We start from the raw sequence: 23,124 nt of genomic DNA on the forward strand, positions 1-23,124 counted from the left end.
GGTTCATACTTCAAAATAAAAGTTAATGCTTCAAAATAAAGGTTGAAGTTGAAGTTCACGTTAAAAACTTTTTTGGAATGTTTTAATCATAATTATGTGAGTAATGTATTTCACACTCGGAAGCTTGATGCTATGTATACGTCTAGGAAATGCAGTGGTATAAATGATAAGCGGACCTCGTTGGCACACTTCCTGGTCAACGTGTGGGTGTATTTTTCCGTTTTTGCATAGGCGTGAAAGAAGCTCTTCCAAGAAGAGGAAGTGAAGCTCAGAGCACAACATGCATCTTCTGCTGGTAATGGGCTTACTGGTGTGGAGGGCTGGTAAGTCTCTGATTTATTCTTATATCACACATGGAATATAGGAATTATATATGGAATTATAGAGGGGAAAAATATAGCAAATGTTTTACTATTTTTTATGCATTTATTTTGATTGGTGTCAATTTAACAAACCGAAAGTCCTCAACCTTTTAAAAAAAACGGAACATGACGTTTATTTCAATGAGATGAACAGCTATTTCATATTGTATTGATCCTCAGGCTTTTCATCTATAGAACTGTGGATGTTAATATCCTTTCAAATTGGTATATTCATATCCATGTCCTCTTATTAAACCCAGGAGAAACCTTTTTAACCCTAGGACAAACACTTTCATACACCCTGTAAGGCGCTTCACATTATCACGCCTATCTTTCTACGATCCCGCACAACCCCTTAAACCCAAGCCCTCTCAAACATTATAATCCGTCCGCACAGGAGAAAGCCACGGCGTCCTGCAGGCGCTCACATGCCCGTACAAAGCCGACCAGAGTACTCTGCCCAGAGTCTGGTGCAAACAAACCAGCGCCGAGTGCTGCACAGGCCTCATGTATGATTACAAGCACCCTCATGATGGGGACCCCCCAGTGATCCACGAGGACATGGAGTCCTTCACCGTCTCCGTGTTCAGCCCTCCCAACGGCGCCGGGGTGTACTGGTGCGGGGTCATGGCCAACAGCTCGGTCCTCATCAAACTGGCGGAGAGCTACTTCTACGGCTGTAAGTCAATACAAAATTAGACGCTACCGCTGTTACTACCGCTCTCTGCTGTTGTCAAACCATGTTACTTCTGTAAGCTATATACATGCTACCACCTAGTTTAGATGTTCTTCCTATATCAAGACAATATATGTTTCATGATGTATCAGGCTATGTTATTTCTTTCACTCTCAAACTCAAACTCAAACATGCACCCACACACCACACACACACACACACACACTCAAACACACACTCGCGCACACACACACACACACACACACACACACACACACACACACACACACACACACACACACACACACACACACACACACACACACACACACACAATCTTAATCTTCTTATACGATTTCTTCTGTTTCTCCAGCCCCTTTTGCGTACATCTGGAGCATCGCTCGCTTTGTCGTGTTGCCCTCATTCTTCGTCCTTCCTTCCATACTCGTCCTCAACGTGCTGGTCACCAGTCACTCAGAACGTAAGTAGGAGATACTCACTGTGGGTGTACATGTACGCCCAAATATGGTCGCACTGATGTAACTTCACGTGGGTATGTTCACATGAGTCTTACTGCATCTGTCATCCAAAGGTTGATGATGAAGAACAACCCTGATGCAATATGTGGCTTTGTTTCAAAATGTAAATCTTCTTTTCAACTTCCTGTGTAAAACTATCTTTGATTGGTTGGTCACCGGGTCAGGTCAGTTGTGTTGGTGTTTATACAGCCCTTAATCGCAGTTATGGTCCAGAATGCTTCACAGGCCCCACTTATATAACCCAAGGTAGGACTCTCCAAACCCACAGAACGATGAAACGAAACTGAACCACCAGGCTCCTTGAGAAGGACCCAGAAGAGAAGGGGGACAGGATCTGACCTGGAGGACTCTTAACGGTAGCACAACAAAGCACAAACTAAGGTTATTTATGTGAGAGCAACCTTTTGTAGAAACCCAACAGCATTTTCTAATTTGGTCAAAGGCTACCAAGTTGTTTTAGTTGTTGTACTGGTAAATAATATTGGACAAGCTCAACCTAGAGACGCTTGGATTTCCCGATAAGGCAACGCATGTGTGTGTTCAGGAGCACTTGAACGCTGCTGAGAAATGAACAGACAGGACGGACAGGAGTCGATCATCAATCATCTCTCACAACACGTTTGATGAAAGGTGGACCTAATAAACCACATACCTCACAGATATGTATATATTCTGAGTGAGAATCACACCTACGTGACAGAATAAGAAAACAACGTCTGGTTGAAAAATCTATCATCTACTATGACACCACCAGAAACCCCTTTCTAGGCATCCACCACATGGACGGACCGCAGAGACATATTTCATAGAATTGGTTCCTGACCAAAGCGTGTGCGTGTGGCCAAGGGCGTAGGAACCGGGGGGGACGGAGGGGACGTGTCCCCTCCAATATCGGAGACAGGCGCATTTGTCCCACCTAAAAATTATACCGGGGGGAGAAAAATATATATTTTTTTTTTTAAAGCAAAACACAGCGTCTTGTCACCGCTTCTTATTCTAAAAATCTGGATGATTGAGCGTGCAATTAAAGAATTGATTTGATATTTATCAGTTCATTACTGCCATTCAAAATGTGTTTTCCTTTACATTTACAAATGTATCTTTTTAGTAGAATAAAATATATTTGTGAATTTTTTCAGTGTAGTTAATTCATGACATACTTCTGTTCAAACCATTAACGGATCTGTCAGGTTTCCGATATGTGTCCCCCCCAATGTTAAACTCATTCCTACGCCCCTGCATGTGGCTATCAGCATGAAACCTGAGGAAGGGGAGGAGAACTATGACAGCTCTAGCAGCACGGCCACCACATCCTTCTGACTTCCTCTTTGCTCTCTGCCTTCTCCCAATAGGACAGCCACCCTTAAACCACGTCCCCATGGCCCAGATAAGAGGTACAGACCAAATGGTCACTGGTGGTGGTGGTGTTGGTGGTGGTGGTTTCCAAAACTGTGACTAGTAGGCAGGTGTTTATTTGCATTCAACTGCGATAACCTGCTCGAAAAATATGCATTGTTTTTAACCAGACAGGAATTATTCATACACTAGTAATTAGTGTAGTACTTTAGTCCTCAACATCAACAAGATACTCATTACAAAGACCCATGTAAGTCAGAAATTTCATGCAACACTAATAAACGTAGGCCTAAATATAATGGTCAAATTTTCTTCCTTCGTCCCTTATAGGCAGAAGACATCATGAGGATTCAACCAAGGTTCTGGAAGAACGTGAAGCAATATATATAAATCAAAAATCAACCACTCATGCGGAGCATGTTGGAGCCGATTGAGGACTATCCTTGGTTATACTGCCCTCTGTTGGTAAAGACCGACAATGCAATACTCAAACGCAACAGCCTAGATATGTGACCAATATTATAAAGAGCTAGATTATATCTGTCTATCTATATATCTATATCTAGCTATATATCTATACATCGATAAATATAGATAGATGGATGGATGGATGGATGGATGGATGGATAAAGATACATATTGTCTTGTCTTTATACTAGTGCCAAGAGATGGGACAAAGTCACTGTTTAGCAAGTCCCAAGCAAGTCCCAAGTCTTAGCAGTCAAGTCCGAGTCGAGTCCCGAGTCAAGACAGGGAAAGCCAAGGCGAGTCCAAGTCCAAGTCCCAAACTTTTTCAAGTCTTGAACAAGTCGTAATGTTTTTTTACTTAATAATGTCATTATTAGGCTATTGATCATAATTTCAACATATCACTCTAATGTACAGTCGTTTCTTATCAACACAGTTATAATATGTTCATTGTTTCTGTCTTCAAATGTGTTATGATATGCGCATGCGCCGAAATCGTATGTTTTTAAAAGTAGCCCAATAGGGTGGGAAAACCGCCCAATCTGGCAACACTGCCTGAACGACCTCAAAACGTAGGCCAATAGGTCGGTAAAAAACGCCCAAGCTGGCAACACTGCTGAACGTCCTCACCTCCAGCGTCAACGTAAATCAATGAGACCAACTGAAACGAAGCCAATATGAAACTTTAACTGTGATTCTGAAGAAAGCATAAATGATATCAAAATTCAGTTTAGATATTATTGAAGATACGAGTGTGTAGATTTGTTATATTTTTTGAACGAAGGTAAATGGTTGAACAATGATTTAGTTACGATGTCTTAAGTGTCAGGCTGGCCAGACGGCTTCAATGGGACCAACTCAAAACGCAGCTGATATCAAACTAAAACTGTTATTCTGAATAAAGTATAAACAATATCGAAATTTCGTTTTGATATTATTGAAGTGTAGATTTGTCTTCGCTCGCTGTTTTTTTCCATCTTCACGGAAGTGAATGCGTCTTGGGTGTCTAGCCCTCTAGGCGGGAAATAGGTTAGATATCTAAAACAATAAATGTTTTTGACTCAAGACATGTCGAGTCATTACAAGTCAGAGGCAAAGTCCGAGTCAAGTCTCAAGTCAATAGCAGGCAAGTCTAAGTCGAGTCGCAAGTCATGCGTAATTTTGTCAAGTCGAGTCTGAAGTCATCAAAATCATGACTCGAGTCCAAGTCATGTGACTCGAGTCCACATCTCTGCTAGTGCCTCTTTAAGTCGACCAGAAGACCCCCCTATCTTCAGCATTCATGTGTAAATAAAACCGTTGAATTGAAGAACGCAATGTGGAAAAAAGGAGGCAGCTATGATGAAATAAGTTTGCATTTATTGAACAAACCAACATGGGCAAACTCACACAGTGTAAACATGTGGTGGAATGAAAAAGGAAGGGTTTGGTTCCAAAATAAACACATCATAACACATAGAATATCGTTTGAAGGTTGACAAGTAAAAAGTGCTGAAGAGTGTATCGTTAGAGCTATTGCAGATTTAGTTACTTAGGCGGACAGTCTTTATTGTTCAGAAAAGGACTTAAGCTCCTATTAGCAATAACCAGAACGCTGCTAACCATTCTCTTCACACAGGTCTAATTTCGGAACAAAAATCTTCAAATATATATCATTTTATACTTTATACATTTGTTTTTGCTATGCCCCCCCCCCCCCCCCCCCCCCACACACACACACACACACACAGAGAGCATGCCCTACCCTCATCACATCAAAGAAGACATAAAAAAAAAGTTCTTGAGCACACAGTATGGACGATGGAGGCTGCATAGTTTCATCTTGGAGAAGATTTCAAACACAAAGTCAGCTGTAAAGCAACCAAATAGAAACGTGACAGGGGGAATAGACAAGCCGTTCCATTATCTTTGTCGCTTTGTAAATAAAAGGTTTTTAATAAAGAAATCCACATAACTTAGTCTTGTGCCTTGTGGGTGACAGTAAATAGGGGGACAGCCGGTTTGAGCCAGTACAGTCCTGCTGGCCAAACGGCCTTACCAAACTTCATTGCACAGAGAGGAGCATCCTCTGATCAGAGTCCATCAATCGATGAATCCGGGCAACGGTATGTTTCCATGACGACATAGAGAAAGGGAAGGAGGAGCGACGGTGGGCGGGAGTCAATGGGACATTATTAAAATAAACCGATCCTCACAGCCCTAGCTGGGCTGCAGTACTTTCATAGCACCCGAGGGTGCCGGCCTTGATATGCACTTTACACAAGCAAAAACTAAATCGAACGTCAAAAGAACCAGTCTTGAAAAAGGTTGTAGTGGCAGAAATAGCGGCTCCTTATTAGGTTTAGAGTGAGAGAATAAACGAACACACCAAGTGATGGATCCACTGCAATCTAATACAAGAGCGCATTGTGGTGTTCCACAGCTTCCATGGACCCAGCGTCGGGGATCCAGAGCGAATGGGAAGGAGTTCTCTAAACACGAAACACGGCCTACAGTAAGAACACTTGAAATGTATGGAGCGACCTCAACCTTTAAGGCCTCTGAGGAAATGTGGAACCAATAGATAATCCAAAGAAACAAAAAAAAAAACAAAGACACAAACTCAAACCAACAGAGCCTCGGTGGGGAGGCGAAGGGAGTGGAAAACAAACGCACCCCACCGGGAGACAGCCCCGTTCCTCGGTGCAGTTTGTGAAGTCATTTGGGTGTTAAAGCGGCCGATGAATGCAAACGCGCACACGACGACGTAACCGCGGGGGAGAGGTGGAGTGCTTGATGGCCGCGTCTCCCCAGATGATGATGACAATGATTCTTTGTGGATTCAGATTTCTTCTTCGACTCACAACACAGTGGGGGGCAGGCACGTGCCTAAAGCTGCCATGACAGAGCCCGTCAACCGCAGAAGAGCAAGGGACAAACGATAATCAATACATCTATCAGGGCGATCCGAAGGGTATCAGTCACCAAACTGAGCATGCTCACAATCGATACACTAAAAACACAGAGACACCAGACCACCACGACGACGAGGGACCCCTAAGGGGGCCCTCATCACACCGGACTACGGCTGTGCCGACATCCACCGGAAAACTGAATTAAAACCAAACTATTTAGCACAGTCAGTGTCAAAGGTACAGGGGGGCGGGCGGGAGGAGGGGAGCTCTGCTCCAATCATCTCTTACAGTACACGGCTCCAGTCTCCTCGCCTTGATGTCATTGGTCGGAAAAAAGTGACAGTGGACCGCATGAGGAGGTCGTGCGTTTGGTTCCGGAGACGCGGCGCCGCGAGGCCGGCGCCGAGCTCGGGGAGGGGGGGGGGGGGGGGGGAGGGGAGAGATGCTGGAGGTCCGAACACACGCGCACACAATGGATGGAGGCTCCGCCCTCTTTGCACTCTAGAGCTCCTCGTAGTCCCCGCCTTCGGGCCGGACGGAGGCCCCGCCCCCGCCCAGGAAGTCCTCCAGCTCGTCCACGTCCGTCTTCTTGGCCCGGGACGGCTTGGCCTTCCTCTTCTTCTCCTTGTCCTCCGCCGCTCCGGCCGCCACCTCCTCCTTCTTCCTGTGTTTGTGTTTCTTCTTGCTCTTCTCCTCCTCCTGTGAGGGGGGGGTGGAGGTCACACACGGACGTTATCGTACGAGTTACATTTAGATTTACGACTCACGAGGCTACAATTCTATATATCTAGATGTAGCTGTATCTATCTATCTTTATGTATATATATATCCATCCCTCTATAGATTTTCTATCTAGCTCAACCTAGATACATGCCTTTATCTAGAAAGATCCCTACCTACCTACCTACCTACCTACCGATCGATAGATAGATATAATGGCTAATTAAGACCCTTCGGTGAGATCGTAATAACCGATAATCCGCTTTACCTCGACCTCTTTCACCTTCTTCTTCTTCTTCTTCTTGTCCTTCAGGGAGGGTTTGCTTTCCTTCTCTGGAGGGGAAGCAGACGGAGATAAGGGGTTCAGAAACAGAAAGTGACATCATGCCTCACAGAAACACATCAGGGGTCAGGGGTCAGGAGGAGGACAAGGAGGATAAGGAGGAGGAAGATGAAGAATAGGAGGAGGAGGACAGCGAGGAGGAGGAGGAGGACAACGAAGAAGAGGAGGATAAGGAGGAGGAACAGGTAGATGTAGAGGAAGAGGAGGACAATGAAGAGGAGGATAATAAGGAGGACGACGAAGAGGTAGAGGAGGAAGAGGAGGAGGAGAAGAACAACGAAGAAGAGGATATAAGGAGGATGAGGAAGAGGAGGAGGACAATGAAGAGGAGGAGGAAGAAGAGGTAGAGGAGGAGGAGGAGGAGGAGAACAACTAAGAAGAGGATGATAAGGAGGATGAGGAAGAGGTAGAGGAGGAGGACAACGAAGAGGAGGAGGATAAGGAGGAAGAGGAGGAGGAGGAGGAGGAGGAACAGGAACAGGTAGAGGAGGAGGACAACGAAGAGGAGGAGGATAAGGAGGAAGAGGAGGAGGATAAGGAGGAAGAGGAGGAGGAGGAGGAGGAGGCCGGGGGAGGTGTGAGGTCTACGTGCCTTCCTGCTCGTCACTGCTGTCCTTGGCAGTGGCCTGCTCCTCTCCGAAGCCCAGCCCGAACAGGTCCGTGTCGTTCTTGTGTTTGAAGGAGATGACGGCCGGCTTCAGGGTCACCGCCCCCTTGGCTGGCCGCACCTCGTCCTCCGATAGGTCAGACAGAAGCTCCGCCCTGACCGGAAACACTTCCTGTGGGTGTGGTTAGGGGGGAGACTCATTCAATTAAAAGAGTCCTCGATGTTCACAGTAAGATATTCTAATCGATCCCTTTAAGTGTATGTGCAAAGCCATGTGTTGAAAGTTAACAGACCAAGTTTAAACCAGACAAACCAAGTCTGTTTGGTCCTGCTTGAAGCAGAAAGGACCTTCTTCTAAGTCCGCAGGTGCTTATCTCTTGGCCTAAATGGACTGCTTTTATATAGCGCTTATCTAAGAGCTTTTCTTGAGTGGCCACTCAAAGTGCTTTACAATATGGCCCAACATTCACCCTTTCATGCACACATTCACACACCGACGGCGGAGTCAGCCATGCAAGGCGACAGCCAGCTCGTCAGGAGCAGTCAGGGAGAGGCGTCTCGCTCAGAGACACCTCCACACTCAGCTAGGAGGAGCCGGGGATCGAACCGGCAACCTTCCGGCTACCCCTCTACCCGCCCTACCTCCTGAGCCACATGCCGCCCCCGCGGACTCCTCGGCCCGACACCTCACCTTGGTCACTTGGGGCGTCTCCGAGGCGTCAGACTCAAAGTCGGGGTCGTCCATGACGAAGGACAGCATCTGCTGGGCCACGGGCGTCTCCGTCTCCGTGTCCGAGTCCTCCGCCTTGGGAGAGTTGCCCTTCTTCTTGCCCTGCTGCCTGCTGATTGGCTGCTCGGCCGTGGGGGTCAGGGTCAGCAGGAGCTGGCCAGGAGCTTTGAGCTCCGCACCCTTCTTGGCCGCGGCCTTTGGTTTGGTGGTGCTGATGACGGGCCTGGGGGGGCACAGGAAGAGGTGTGAGGGGTGGGGGCGGATCCAGGAGGAGGGGCTAGTGGGAGGGGGAGGAGAGAGGGAGGAGCCAGGGGAGGGGGAGGAGCCAGTGGAGGAGGAGGGGGAGGAGCCAGGGGGAGGAGAGAGGGAGGACCCAGGGGAGGGGGAGGAGCCAGGGGAGGAGGAGGGGGAGGAGCCAGGGGATGGGGAGGAGCCAGTGGAGGAGGAGGGGGAGGAGCCATGGGAGGGGGAGGAGCCAGGGGAGGGGGCGGGTCAGGTAGGTGTGAGGGGCGGGACAAGGGGAGGAGAGAGGGAGGACCCAGGGGAGGTGCGGGGCCAATGGGCCCCGCCAATTTTGTTAAAACGACTAAATCACCTATCCCGATGTGTTCTGTTGTGTGGGTTTTGAGTGTGTGACGGTACAGAACCAGTATATACCCTGAATCTGTCAATTAATGGTAAACACGCACAGATGCGTGATCCAGTCTGAATGGGTTAAGCCCTGAGGGGAAAAGCTTTAGGAGCTCCTGCTTAAAGGTCCCATGGCATGCCACCAGGTGTGGTGTGATTAGCCGCTACAAGCCGTTTTGGAAATCTGCCCCTTATGACATCACATATGGGCGTGTCCACCTAGATGTGTGCTGGATAGATCAGTCTACCAGCCTACCCAGCGGACTGTAGCAAACGTTGCTCATCTATCCGTCACACATCGAGGTGGAGACGCCCACCTGTGATGTCATAAGGGGCAGATTTCCAAAACGGCTTGTAGCGGCTAATCACACCCCACCTGGTGGCATGCCATGGGACCTTTAAAGTGGTTCCACTAGAGAGAGATGGTCCTGCTGTGAGGTCCCAGATCCCAGGGGGAATGGGCCGTGACCACCGGGGAGAGAGGGGGAGGTGTGGGCTCTGGGATCCAAGGCGTGACCGTCACGTATGAAGCGGAGCTACGCTGCATCATGTGACGCATGTGACCCATGACAGACGAATTCTAACTCTTTCAAGTGCATCAGAACAGTCATGGTGGTGGAGAACAACAGGGGAAAGAGCCTACACAGAACATAATCCCTTATTACTAACCAGCTAGTTAACAACATCTTACTAACCAGCTAGTAAACCAACAGCTTACTAACCAGATAGTAATGGACTGCTTACTTACCAGCTAATTAACTTACACCTTATAAAGCAGCTAGTTAACAACATCTTACTAACCAGCTAGTTAACCAACAGCTTACTAACCAGATATTAATGGACTGCTTACTTACCAGCTAATTAACTTACACCTTATAAAGCAGCTAGTTAACCAACAGCTTACTCACCAGCTAGTTAACTAACATCATACGAACCAGCTATTAACCAACATCTTATTAACCAGCTAGTTAACCGACAGCTAAATAACCAGCTTGTTAACTAACAGCTTACTCACCAGCTAGTTAACTAACAGCTTACTCACCAGCTAGTTAACCAACAGCTTACTCACCAGCTAGTTAACCAACAGCTTACTCACCAGCTAGTTAACCAACAGCTTACTCACCAGCTAGTTCACTAACAGCTTACTCACCAGCTAGTTAACCAACAGCTTACTCACCAGCTAGTTCACTAACAGCTTACTCACCAGCTAGTTAACTAACAGCTTACTCACCAGCTAGTTCACTAACAGCTTACTCACCAGCTAGTTAACCAACATCTTACTCACCAGCTAGTTAACTAACAGCTTACTCACCAGCTAGTTCACTAACAGCTTACTCACCAGCTAGTTAACCAACAGCTTACTCACCAGCTAGTTCACTAACAGTTTACTCACCAGCTAGTTCACTAACAGTTTACTCACCAGCTAGTTAACTAACAGCTTACTCACCAGCTAGTTAACTAACAGCTTACCCACCAGCTAGTTAACTAACAGCTTACTCACCAGCTAGTTCACTAACAGCTTACTCACCAGCTAGTTAAAGAGGAACTGCTACACTCTTGTCTTTTCTAACCTAACGGAGTACTGCGTTGTGAAAATACAGACAATAGCTTGGTCTGCCTCATCATCCAAACAAATTGTGCAATAGTATTACTGATCATGACCCATGGTGTAACACAGTGTGTGTGTGTGTGTGTGTGTGTGTGTGTGTGTGTGTGTGTGTGTGTGTGAGAATTGCACTGTTTCTTGTATGGTATATGTGGCCTGTGTCCTATAAGTATGCATTGTCTGCATTTGTACTGTTATTTATTTTATGTAAAGCAGCTCTATGTGACCATATTGGAGTCCAAGACAAAGTTCCGTCCAAGGATAATAAAGTGTATCTTATCTGATCTCTCTCTTCCAAATCGGACCAATAACAGCACAGACACGTCTGTTAGCGGTCCGACTTCACAGCCCTAGCTCATCTTACAAACCAGCTAGTTAACATATATCTTACTAACCTGATACCTAACATCGAATTTAGCTTACCAACCAGCTAGTTGACCCAAAGCCTAAAGGAGACGAGCAACGTTTACTTCAGTCCACTGGGTAGGCTTGTAGACTGATGTATCCAGCACAGATCTAGGTGGACACGCCCACTAGTGATGTCATACGGGGCAGATTTTCGAAATGGCTTGTAAGGCTAATCACACACACCTGGTGGCATGATATGTCCCCTTTAAAAACCACCTAGTTAACCAGCGGCTTAATAAACAGCTAGTTAACTAACATCTTACTAAGCAGCTCCTTAACCAACAGTTTACTTGCCAGCACGTCAAAGAGGAACTGTCACACTCTGATCTTTTCTAACCTAACACAGAGTACTTAATCCGGGAGTTGTGAAACTACAGGCCAATGTCAAGTCTGCAACTTCAACTCTCAAACCAATGAAGATGCAGATCCTAGCCCAGCTCTACGGTCCCAGCTCCTCCTCACCTCTTCATCTCCGGCTCGCTGTCCATGTCCAGGACGTGGGGGGTGAGGGCGGGTGCAGGGTGGTCCTCCTCGTCGCTGGTCAGGGTGACGTCCCGGCTAGGGGGCTGGACGCGGGCCGGGCCCTGGGGCTGGGGCAGGGCCTGGTCGTCGGGGTCCAGCTCGTCCTGGAAGCCCGACACCATGGGGTTCCCCCGGCCCTCGCCGTCACTGGGAGGGGGGAGACACAAGGGCATCTTCAGACATCTTTAAACACGCTGGGTTAACCAGAGCAGCCTGGGTACTCTAGTTTAGCAGAAACTGATTTCCCAATCCATAATCTGACATAGTGAAAGATAGACTGGTCTGATGTATGTTTTTTTTGTATCCAGTGTGTTCAGATCCTGTAAGCAAGGCCTTCTCTCAGTCAAGTGTGAACGTTCCTTCAAAATGAAAGCGTTTGCTTCTTAATCCCGTGTTATTCTGCACCAATGCTCCACCCTTACTGCTACGCCCAGGTCGACTCGGCGTAGCAGCTGCATCCTCCCTGGACCTGGACCAAGACGAGGGTGGTGGGGGTTACCTGTCGCTGTCCAGGGTGTTGCTGTGGGCGGGCGGGGGGGCTTTGGCCTTGGAGCCCCCCCCGTCCTCCAGGAAGCTGCGGTCCAGCCTCTCGTCGGGGACGAAGTCGTCCACGCTCCTGACGTTGGCGGGACACACGGGCTGCTCCGCCCCGCCGTCTGGGGGACAGAGGACCCGGGTTACACCAGGGTTCACCTCTGGGCTGTCGCTATGGATACACACCACAGACCTGGCCTGGGGCTACTCAGCCAGCGCTGCCCGCATCGCTGACGTCTGAACGTCACCAACGACTACAGAAGAATGAAGAACTACCGAACGATAGCACAAGCGCACACACAGCTTTAGATAGACATACACACACACCGACTTATATAAGACACAAACACACACAGACTAGGGACAAAAACACAAACACACTATATACAAATACACACAGACTAGGGACACAGACACAAACTATATATACACACAGACACACAAACACACTTATATTAGACACAAACACACACAGACTAGGGACACACACACAAACACACTTATATTAGACACAAACACACACAGATTAGGGACACACACACAAACACACTTATATTAGACACAAACACACACAGACTAGGGACACACACACAGACACACAAACAGTATATACACACAGGCACACTTATATCAGACACAAACACAAACTAGGGACAGAAACACTAACAAGACGCAAACCCAAACACTCACACACCAGCTGTCATGTCCACGCTAACATTCACCCGGCGTGTGTGGGTGCGTTGAGGCAGCACGCTCCGGCGAGATCCCCCGGAGTCTGGTGTAGGCCCAGGCTTCAAACACCGCACACTTCACGGCGCACCTCCTCTCACGGACCCAACAGGCTGAAAGACCACCCTGACACACGCATACTCTGCTCTGCGCACGGCGATCGTTGGCCCCACGGAGCAGACGAGCATTTGTTCATCGGTTCACGTTTGCAAGAATCAACCCCTTCACAACCGCAGGACAACCCTTTCGTAAGCCGAGACTTTGAAGACAGAACCCAGGAGGACGGCCGGCCCTGGTGGCCACGGACCCCCCCCCCCTCCCCCGTAGGGGGTCTCACCTGGGGCTGCGGACTGGGCCTCCGGGGGCCCCGAGGAGCCGAACCAGCGCGAGATGAAGCCGCGCTTCTGGGGGGCCTGGTCCTGGGGGGCCGCCAGGGCGGGCGAGGCCGGGGTGGAGGGTCTGGAGGCCCCGGAGGCCCCGGAGGCCCCGGAGGCCGGCGACTGGGCCAGCCGGGGGTGCTCGGGGGACTGGACCGCCCCCCATGGCTCGGCCGGGCTGGTGGACGGGGGGGCGGCGGGCGTAGGCTGGGGGGCCGAGCCCTGGGTCTGGAAGGGGGTTAGGGGCTGGGGGGTGCTGGGGCTGGAGCTGCCGGTGGAGGCCCCGCTCTGGGGGACCACGGGGGACTGGGAGCCCGAGGACGGGCTCTGGCCGTTGGCGGGCCCCGGGGAGCCGAAGGCCTTGCTGCGGGTCTCCAGGTTCTCCAGGAAGCTGTGTGTGTGTGTGGGGCGGGGGGAGAGAAGAGAGAGGGTTGGATCAGGGGTTCTTACCTGGACAGCGGAGCCATAACGCTTTGTCAATTCAAGAGTCATAGTCCTAAAGCTAGGGTCACGAGCTAGGGTCACGAGCTAGGGTCACGAGCTAGGGTCACGAGCTAGGGTCACGAGCTAGGGTCACGAGCTAGGGTCACGAGCTAGGGTCACGAGCTAGGGTCACGAGCTAGGGTCACAAGCTAGGGTCACAAGCTAGGGTCACAAGCTAGTGTCACGAGCTAGGGTCACAAGCTAGGGTCACGAGCTAGGGTCACGAGCTAGGGTCACGAGCTAGGGTCACGAGCTAGGGTCACGAGCTAGGGTCACGAGCTAGTGTCACGAGCTAGGGTCACGAGCTAGGGTCACGAGCTAGGGTCACGAGCTAGTGTCACGAGCTAGGGTCACGAGCTAGGGTCACGAGCTAGGGTCACGAGCTAGGGTCACGAGCTAGGGTCACGAGCTAGTGTCACGAGCTAGGGTCACGAGCTAGGGTCACGAGCTAGGGTCACGAGCTAGGGTCACGAGCTAGTGTCACGAGCTAGGGTCACGAGCTAGGGTCACGAGCTAGGGTCACGAGCTAGGGTCACGAGCTAGGGTCACAAGCTAGGGTCACAAGCTAGGGTCACAAGCTAGTGTCACGAGCTAGGGTCACAAGCTAGGGTCACAAGCTAGGGTCACAAGCTAGTGTCACAAGCTAGGGTCACAAGCTAGGGTCACGAGCTAGGGTCACAAGCTAGTGTCACGAGCTAGGGTCACAAGCTAGGGTCACAAGCTAGGTTTATAAGCTAGGGTCACAAGCTTGGGTCACAAGCTTGGGTCACGAGCTAGGGTCACGAGCTAGGGTCACGAGCTAGGGTCACGAGCTAGGGTCACGAGCTAGGGTCACGAGCTAGGGTCACGAGCTAGGGTCACGAGCTAGGGTCACGAGCTAGGGTCACGAGCTAGGGTCACGAGCTAGGGTCACAAGCTAGGGTCACAAGCTAGGGTCACAAGCTAGGTTTATAAGCTAGGGTCACAAGCTTGGGTCACAGGCTAGGTTTATAAGCTAGGGTCACAAGCTTGGGTCACAAGCTTGGGTCACAGGCTAGGTTCACAAGCTAGGGTCACGAGCTAGGGTCACGAGCTAGGGTCACGAGCTAGGGTCACGAGCTAGGGTCACGAGCTAGGGTCACAAGCTAGGGTCACGAGCTAGGGTCACAAGCTAGGGTCACAAGCTAGTGTCACGAGCTAGGGTCACAAGCTAGGGTCACAAGCTAGGTTTATAAGCTAGGGTCAAAAGCTTGGGTCACAGGCTAGGTTCATAAGCTAGGGTCACGAGCTAGGGTCACAAGCTAGGGTCACGAGCTAGGGTCACAAGCTAGGGTCACAAGCTAGGGTCACAGGCTAGGTTCATAAGCTAGGGTCACAAGCTAGGGTCACAAGCTAGGGTCACAATTTTGGGTTCCCAAATCAGCTTTTCAGGCTAGGTTTATAAGCTAGGGTCACAAGCTTGGGTCACAAGCTTGGGTCACAAGCTTGGGTCACAGGCTAGGTTCACGAGCTAGGGTCACGAGCTAGGGTCACGAGCTAGGGTCACGAGCTAGGGTCACGAGCTAGGGTCACGAGCTAGGGTCACAAGCTAGGGTCACAAGCTAGGGTCACGAGCTAGTGTCACGAGCTAGGGTCACAAGCTAGGGTCACAAGCTAGGTTTATAAGCTAGGGTCACAAGCTTGGGTCACAGGCTAGGTTCATAAGCTAGGGTCACGAGCTAGGGTCACAAGCTAGGGTCACGAGCTAGGGTCACAAGCTAGGGTCACAAGCTAGGGTCACAGGCTAGGTTCATAAGCTAGGGTCACAAGCTAGGGTCACAAGCTAGGGTCAAAATTTTGGGTTCCCAAATCAGCTTTTTAGGTTGATATGGGAACAGAGTCAAGAAACTGAAGCTCCAGTCGAGAAGGCGCAGGGCAGCCGCACCAAGTAGTCGTTAGGTGTAGAAAGAAGAAAAATGAGAAGCGCAAAGAGGAACCAGAGAAAACAGTCTTTGAAGTCATCAGCAACGTGCGTGACACCACTAAGACGACATCAAAGCGACATCAAAGTGACGGTGGACTTCACAGACACTGTCAGGCATCAACATCTTTGTCCCCGTCTCTGACGCTTTCTTCCCGTGCAAATCGTTACACAAATAGCCACGACGGCGAGCTGAACGACGGCAAGCTGTACGGCGGTGAGCTGTACGGCGTCCCTGTGTGTTTATTAACTAAGGTGTCAAAACACGGTGGGAGAATACACTCCCACTCCCACGACACTGTGTCCGTCTGTTCCCCGTCTTTCTTTGTTCCCAAAGACTACGGTTGAGGTGAGGTGCGGCCCTAGTTCAGGATGACATGTGGAGAGTTTGGGGGTGGGGGGGGGGGGGGGGAAGTACAGACGATAACAAACGTACATCTCGTAGTTCTGGTCCTCCGTCTCCTGCTGAACACACAGCTCCTCCAGAGTAGCGTCCATGTCGAGTTGGTTGGTCTCCAGCTGTCTGAGCAGGGTCTCTCGCTGTAGGGAGGGACACACAGGGCCATCAGAATACCTCCCCTCCCCGCGTCCATCCCTTAAGGGTTTCATGTTGCGGTCTACTTCCTCCAACACACCCTGTCTAAAAAAATATGCATCAGCAGTTTGACGTGGTTCCACCAACATGACTTCAACGGCAAACACAGTCCTCACATCGTTGCCTAATGCAATAAGATACTTCACACAATAGAGAGGATTTGTTGTTAAATGAAATACTGCTACACAAAATATCTGTAGGTAGCACCCGAAGAGGTAACACCACGCACACAAACACATTCACTGAGGAGGTAACACCACACAGACACACGTACACACACACACTGAGGAAGTAACAACACACGTACATACACACACAGAGGAGGTAACCCCAGACGTACACACACACACACAGAGAATGAAACCCCCCACACACACACACACACACACACACACACACACACACACACACACACACACACACACACACACACACACACACACACACACACACACACACACACACACACCTGCAGTTGTAGGAAGGGGATGTTGAAGAAGCGGTGGAGGTACTTGAGTCCGAAGCCGTTCTTCATGGAGGACTCGGCGTAGTGGATGTAGGACGCTCCCATGGGTCTGGAGGAACACCAGCGGACGGGTCAGTCACACAGTTCGGAGGATAACACTTCATTAATCCCCGGAGGGAACCTCCTCACAGCGGCGGCTCAAATCCGTCCCAGTGGACGGTTTCATTCCAACTCCATTTTGTCCCATTTTGTTTGGGCAGATATTTTTACCGCAGACAATGGACGTCTGTATGAAAGTGGCTTTGGTTAAGCCAGAGCTTTATTCCTGAGGAAAGTAGGACATTGTCAGAAGGGGGGAGGAGGACGTGAGGAGGCAACAGAACAGCCTCCGATTTTGTTATTCATATATAAACTGAAATTTCGAAAAATGTTGTTTTCGCCCATGAATCCAAAAAGGTTTTCTCCCCCCTCCCGACACACACACACACACAATCCTGAACACACACACACACACACTCCTGAGCACACACACACACACACACACACACACACACACACACACACCTGTTGAGGCTGGCGATGAGGTCGCGGATGTCGTCAGGAAGGATGACGCGGTGCTCGCCCATGTCGCGGTGGTTCCCCAGCACGCACACCGGCACGTGGGGGGGCACCTTGGGCAGCTCCCGCAGGATGTAGTTGAACGTCCTGTGGGGGAAACACACAGCCAACAGCGCCGCTTGTTAAGGGGTTCCTCCGTAAGACCGGGGTCAGGGCCCAGGATCATCAGGACACGACCTCAGCGTCATCCCCGTCATCCAGGATTATTATTTATTTTTCATACGCAGCCTTTGCGACTTTGCACGCGCACGTGTGTGTGTGTGTGTATGTGTGTGTGCGTGTGTGTGTGAGTCCACACATGATGAGCGGTCAGCACAGCGCCAGACGCCAGGGGAAGCCGTCTCTGATACGGCCGTCTGACAGACGGGAGTTCAGTACTTTTTACTTTTGACTCAGAATCCATATTTGCTCTCACACACGAAAAGGATTCTGACATTTACATTGCGTTGATTTGAGATCAAGGAAGCTGTGCTCTGATTGGAGAAGACCGGAGAGGCCAGCGCCGACCGGGGGTCAGAGTTGAACTAGCGTGACCGCCGAGCGCGGGAGCGAGAAGGTGGATAATCCGAGTCACACGCTAGCCTCAGCGGTCGAGCTTCGGCGCTCAACGCCATAGGAAACATCGGCCACGCCGCCGCTGACAGCTCATGGTGTGTTGACCGCGTCGGCCCTGCTGGATCGCCGTCGGGCCGGGGCGGGAACCAGAGGAGGCCAGCCACCACCAGAGCTCCGCGTGCGAGGCTGCATTAGACTCATTGCAATCCAATCCCCCTCTCTCTCCATGCATGTTGTAAGGGAAGCGATTAGACGCGCTGGGTGTATTGGAGGAGCGTCTCACCACTGCTTGGTAATGTCAAACATCATGATGACACCGTTGCAGTTCTTGTAGACGTCGAGGAACTCTGCGTCCAGCGCCACCTCGTCCGACTGCGAACGCAACAACACACTTAATCAGTAAAAATAGTAAATCGTGTTCTGGTTTAAAGGCTTATTAACAGGGAAACCTGAGACCAACATTTATAATTTAGGATAAAAAGGAGGAAGGAGTGAAGCCGACACCACATGTTGCTCGCTGACCCACATTCCAGATCTATAGTTTTCCCTCTGTTATTTTCTAGAACCCATGACGGTCATGTGATAATCACCTCCGGGGTCTCGTTCTCCATCTTCAAGTTTTCGCCGCGCTTCTTTCCCTTGCCTGGAACAGCAGAACAGACGTGGTGAAGGCCAAGAGGAAGACCCAACACAGAAGATTAAAAAACTTTTCGGTTCACAATCACTAGTTTTATTTCAAGAGCAATGCATGAAAGGCAAGCAAAGCATTATGGCCGAGTTACTTGTTGATATGCATTATTTTGGCATAGCTTGTTCAGCCCAAAATACGACAATTAAACAGAATGCGTTCTTTAATTGTCAGGTCACACAGTGCAGGAACCGTTATCAAGGGCAGTCGCGCTTCAGCCAAACCCCTTTAGTGGTAGTCACACTACAGACGGAGGTTAGCAGGCAGCGCTGAAACAATGTTTGTCTTTGATAGCGAGAGGAATGAAAAGGTATGGAAGGTTAACCACGGTTCACGAGCCACGACGACGCATTCTACACACCACAGCGATCACCTACCATCAAGAAGAGGATATTTCTGGCCTGGGGTGAGTGCCATTGTGATACAGAGAGGAAAGAGAGAGAGAGTGAGAAAAGGGTGCGATAGAGAGATACATCAACATGATCATAGAGGATGTGTGGCTTTGAATGTAAACAAAAGAGGAACATTGATTGACAAGGTGATAAAAAAAAAAACGAATGGACATTTGTCACGACTTAACAGACGGTGAGTGAGTAATGGTGAACTCTTGTTTTTCTGACGGGCCAACACTCACCTTTGTCCACAACGTCCCACACCTCTACCTTGACCACGTCATCCGTAGCTGATATAAACAAGGGAAGAGGCCGTGACAAACTATACTAAACACACAATTAAACACGAATGCTGTTCTACGCCAAGAGGACATGATGCAATAATTAGTGCGGGACCGGTTCTGACTCATTTTACTTTACCTTGACACAGTGATGGTTTCAGCAGCAGGGAACTATTATTGATAAAGACTATCTAGTTATAGGACTACTGTAGCTACTACACAGAGAAACATAGAGGAGCTACTCTTAATACAAATGGTTAGCTGGACTCGAACGAGACGACTAGGTAAACACTAGCACCCTAGACTGAATGGGTTGGCCTACCTTGGTACGGGGCCACTGAAAACAATACACAGAAGTTGTAAAAAAAACAATGACCAAATATAGCTGCCAGGAAAGAAAAGAGTAGTGGTGCGATCTGCAGTCAAGTTGAGACATGACTGGACTTACTTTTGTAGTTCCAGTGGATGCTGGTCGCCTGGATCTCCTGCGTGGGCAGGTATTCCTCCAGGAACTTCTTCCCCTGAAGGCGGTGCCATAGCGTGCTCTTTCCCGTGTTCCTGTCCCCGCGAATCACTATCTTCACTGGGAACACACAGAACCAGTATCTTCACTGGGAACACACAGAACCAGTATCTTCACTGGGAACACACAGAACCACTTTCTTCACTGTGAACACACAGAACCAGTATCTTCACTGGGAAAACACAGAACCAGTATCTTCACCGGGAACACACAGAACCAGTATCTTCACCGGGAACACACAGAACCAGTATCTTCACCGGGAAAACACAGAACCAGTATCTTCACTGGGAAAACACAGAACCAGTATCTTCACTGGGAAACAGAACCAGTATCTTCACTGGGAAAACACAGAACCAGTATCTTCACTGGGAAACAGAACCACTATCCTCACTGGGAAACACAGAACCACTATCTTTACTGGGAAACAGAACCAGTATCTTCACTGGGAAACAGAACCAGTATCTTCACTGGGAAACAGAACCAATATCTTCACTGGGAAACAGAACCAGTAACTTCACTAGGAAACAGAACCAGTATCTTCACTGGGAAACACAGAATCCCTATCTTCACTGGGGAAACACAGAACCACTATCTTCACTGGAAACACAGAACCAGCATCTTGACTGGAAACACAGAACCACTATCTTCACTGGAAACACAGAACCAGTATATTCACTGGGAAACATAAGAACCACTAGCTTCACTGGGAAACAGATCCACTAGCTTCCCTGGGAAACAGACCTTGCATCTTCACTGGGAAACACAGAATCACTATTTTCATTGAGGAAACACAGAGCCAGTATCTTTACTGGGAAACAGACCCACTATATTCACTGGGGGAACAAAGGCTGGCTTGGCATTGACTTGTGAATAACTAAGATACATCTGCTAAATACACCATTGTACCCAAAAGCATTATCAAAGAACCAAAACAAGGATCAATCTCAGAGAGCCATTGAGGGTGTCTCGGAAGGACAGCACAGTGGTGAGAATGAAAACACAGTCACAGCCAATACAAATAAAAAATAAGATCTACAATAATACAGTAATAGCATTACAATAGGGAGGCAGCACACAACTACTCGTGATTGAATCACATCAGGATGGAAGGGGGGTGGATAGTTTAGACTCGAGAGGTTCAGGTGTTTTATTTACATGCCGAATTCCTGAACCACAGCTTTGCACCCCAATGTCCACAATCTCCCTTGGCATTCTTGGCCCAGAGAATTCACTGCCCTTACTGCTTCATAATGTTACATAACCCCATGACATGTAAACATGAACGGACACAAGCAACACGTGATATCTATGCAGGATTGAGCACTACACAGTGCTGACAGTATGCGGTCAGTTCTTTAACATAGAGCCAATACGGATCTGTCTTACTGTTGTACTGGACTCCCTTGGCGAAGCGGCGCTGCAGGCTCTGGTTCATGGACTGCAGGCCAGCGGGGATGTTTTTGTCCCTGAGCTGTCCCGGCTCAGACCCCACCAGCTTCTTCAGGGCTGAGAACATCGTGACGATCGGTTCGCTCCGACAAAGTCAACGGATCAGATGTGACTGGGAATGAAAGCTCCACGTCGAGGTCGTCCCAAACGGCCCCTGGTGGATACAGTGTCAGGGTATAGAGAGGTCTGTTCTGCTCAGTGGTGGTCCAGCACAATCAAGGATCCATGGCTTTGCTGTACCGCACTCCAGAGCCTGCCACTGTTGGCTATAGGGGTTCAGAGGAGTTATTCTCCCTTATTCGTCCAAAAACAGACCAGATGTTGCAGCTTGTTTGACGACGAGGGAGGATGACAGCATAGTCTAGTGAGCATCACCTGGGGGAAAACGCAAACAAATAGACTCGTGAGATGAGAGCGTGGATGGAGAGGGGGGGGGGGGGGGGGGGATTGGGGGGATTGTATGGACTGCTACAACATCACAACATCCCATTTTATTGACTGAGATCAATGCAGCTCCTGCTTCGCCTCTCTGGCGATGGCCATCTATGAAGCTATGCTGCTAGCGCCTAGCCGCTGACGCCTTCAACCACAGTATCTCTACAGATAAACACACATTCACGCACAAGGCTTTGAATAGCAACACGTCGGAATAACGCGTCAAGGTCAACAGAAGCGGATAGAAACCACCAACCCCCCCCCCATGACTGATTACCTGGCTGCAAGGTAACGTTACCCGTATGCTGAGTGTGTATGTGTCTGTGTGTGTGTGTTTGAGTGTGTGTGTGTGTGTGTGTGTACATCTATGTGTGTGTGCGTGTGTGTGTCAGTGTGTGTGCGTGTGTGTGTGTGTACGTGTAGCTAGCCTGGTAGCATTAGCTTAGCCGACCCCAGCTCTGAGCTCCATTAGATACGCTGTATGTTATTTATCATTTAAACATCGAATGAGACAAAACACTCACAGGTAATCGCGGAGAAGCAGTCCTCAGGCCTTAACGCGGAGACGTCTGAGCGCTACGGTGGCTTCACGGGACATTCCCTGGTGGCGGAGGAAAGCGGCGACGCACACAGCTGACAGCTTGAGCGAAGCGGCCTCCCTGCGCATGCGCTACACCGCTGAAGGGCGGCTCCACCGCACGCGGTACGCGGTGCCAACGCGCCCAGACCGCTGACATGCGCCTCCACCGGTCGCGCTTGGCGATGCGCTGCGCCTGGGTCTAGACCGCTGAAGGGTGGTTACACTTGACGCGGTTGGCGAAGCGCCGCGCCTGCGTCTGGACCGCTGAATAGTGGTTACACTGGACACGATGGCAACGCGGCGCGGCACCAGAATGAGGAGCAACTGGCATTTATTGAGGCGTATCGGTGCAGAAATGCAAGACACAAAATATAAAAAAATATACCACAACGGTATAGGAGGGCATTTATTTGATTTGTTTTCAAATTAAATGAAAAGTCTCAGTATTGTTGTTAGTACAGATCTTACACTAAAGCTTTGTTAAATACTTGGTTGGTCGACATCCTTCCATGGGTGGGCATTATCTTTCAATAATACCTCTGCAGTTCCACATAATGTGCTACAAATCCAACATTAAAAACGATTAACACAACTATCGACAAGATGTTTCCTTGAGCAC

General features: G+C 49.5%; 2 protein-coding genes across 5 annotated transcripts; one reads left to right on the forward strand and one right to left on the reverse strand.

The window, feature by feature from the left end:
• The first annotated feature begins 255 nt into the window (after nucleotides 1–255).
• On the forward strand, nucleotides 256–4,309 carry LOC307089053 (uncharacterized protein). 3 transcript variants are annotated; one of them, XR_013812601.1, is made up of 6 exons: nucleotides 256–323; nucleotides 760–1,041; nucleotides 1,412–1,519; nucleotides 1,846–1,933; nucleotides 2,930–2,971; nucleotides 3,264–4,309. XR_013812601.1 is itself a non-coding variant. In XM_079755145.1 (6 exons), the coding sequence occupies exons 1-5, from the start codon at nucleotides 281–283 to the stop codon at nucleotides 3,365–3,367; spliced, it is 579 nt and encodes a 192-aa protein (XP_079611271.1). In that variant the 5' UTR covers nucleotides 256–280; the 3' UTR covers nucleotides 3,368–3,398; nucleotides 3,593–4,309. The 3 variants fall into 3 exon arrangements, 2 of the variants coding, with proteins under 2 accessions (XP_079611271.1, XP_079611270.1); XM_079755145.1 differs by lacking the exon at nucleotides 1,846–1,933 and having other exon boundaries at nucleotides 3,264–3,398; nucleotides 3,593–4,309; XM_079755144.1 differs by lacking the exon at nucleotides 1,846–1,933.
• An 811-nt stretch (nucleotides 4,310–5,120) lies between these two features.
• On the reverse strand, nucleotides 5,121–22,559 carry rabl6b (RAB, member RAS oncogene family-like 6b). Of its 2 annotated transcripts, XM_079738763.1 has the most exons (17): nucleotides 22,450–22,559; nucleotides 21,428–21,865; nucleotides 19,967–20,101; nucleotides 19,480–19,527; nucleotides 19,223–19,246; nucleotides 18,748–18,800; nucleotides 18,441–18,529; nucleotides 17,549–17,689; nucleotides 16,988–17,093; nucleotides 16,360–16,463; nucleotides 13,462–13,892; nucleotides 12,361–12,517; nucleotides 11,802–12,008; nucleotides 8,657–8,918; nucleotides 7,951–8,137; nucleotides 7,284–7,348; nucleotides 5,121–6,994 (listed from the first exon to the last, which is right to left on the reverse strand). In XM_079738763.1, the coding sequence occupies exons 2-17, from the start codon at nucleotides 21,555–21,557 to the stop codon at nucleotides 6,797–6,799; spliced, it is 2,337 nt and encodes a 778-aa protein (XP_079594889.1). In that variant the 5' UTR covers nucleotides 21,558–21,865; nucleotides 22,450–22,559; the 3' UTR covers nucleotides 5,121–6,796. The 2 variants fall into 2 exon arrangements, with proteins under 2 accessions (XP_079594889.1, XP_079594890.1); XM_079738764.1 differs by lacking the exon at nucleotides 19,223–19,246.
• Nucleotides 22,560–23,124: the final 565 nt, after the last annotated feature.

Source organism: Pollachius pollachius (genome assembly GCF_949987615.1).
Source record: "Pollachius pollachius genome assembly, chromosome: 1".
NCBI lineage: Eukaryota > Metazoa > Chordata > Actinopteri > Gadiformes > Gadidae > Pollachius > Pollachius pollachius.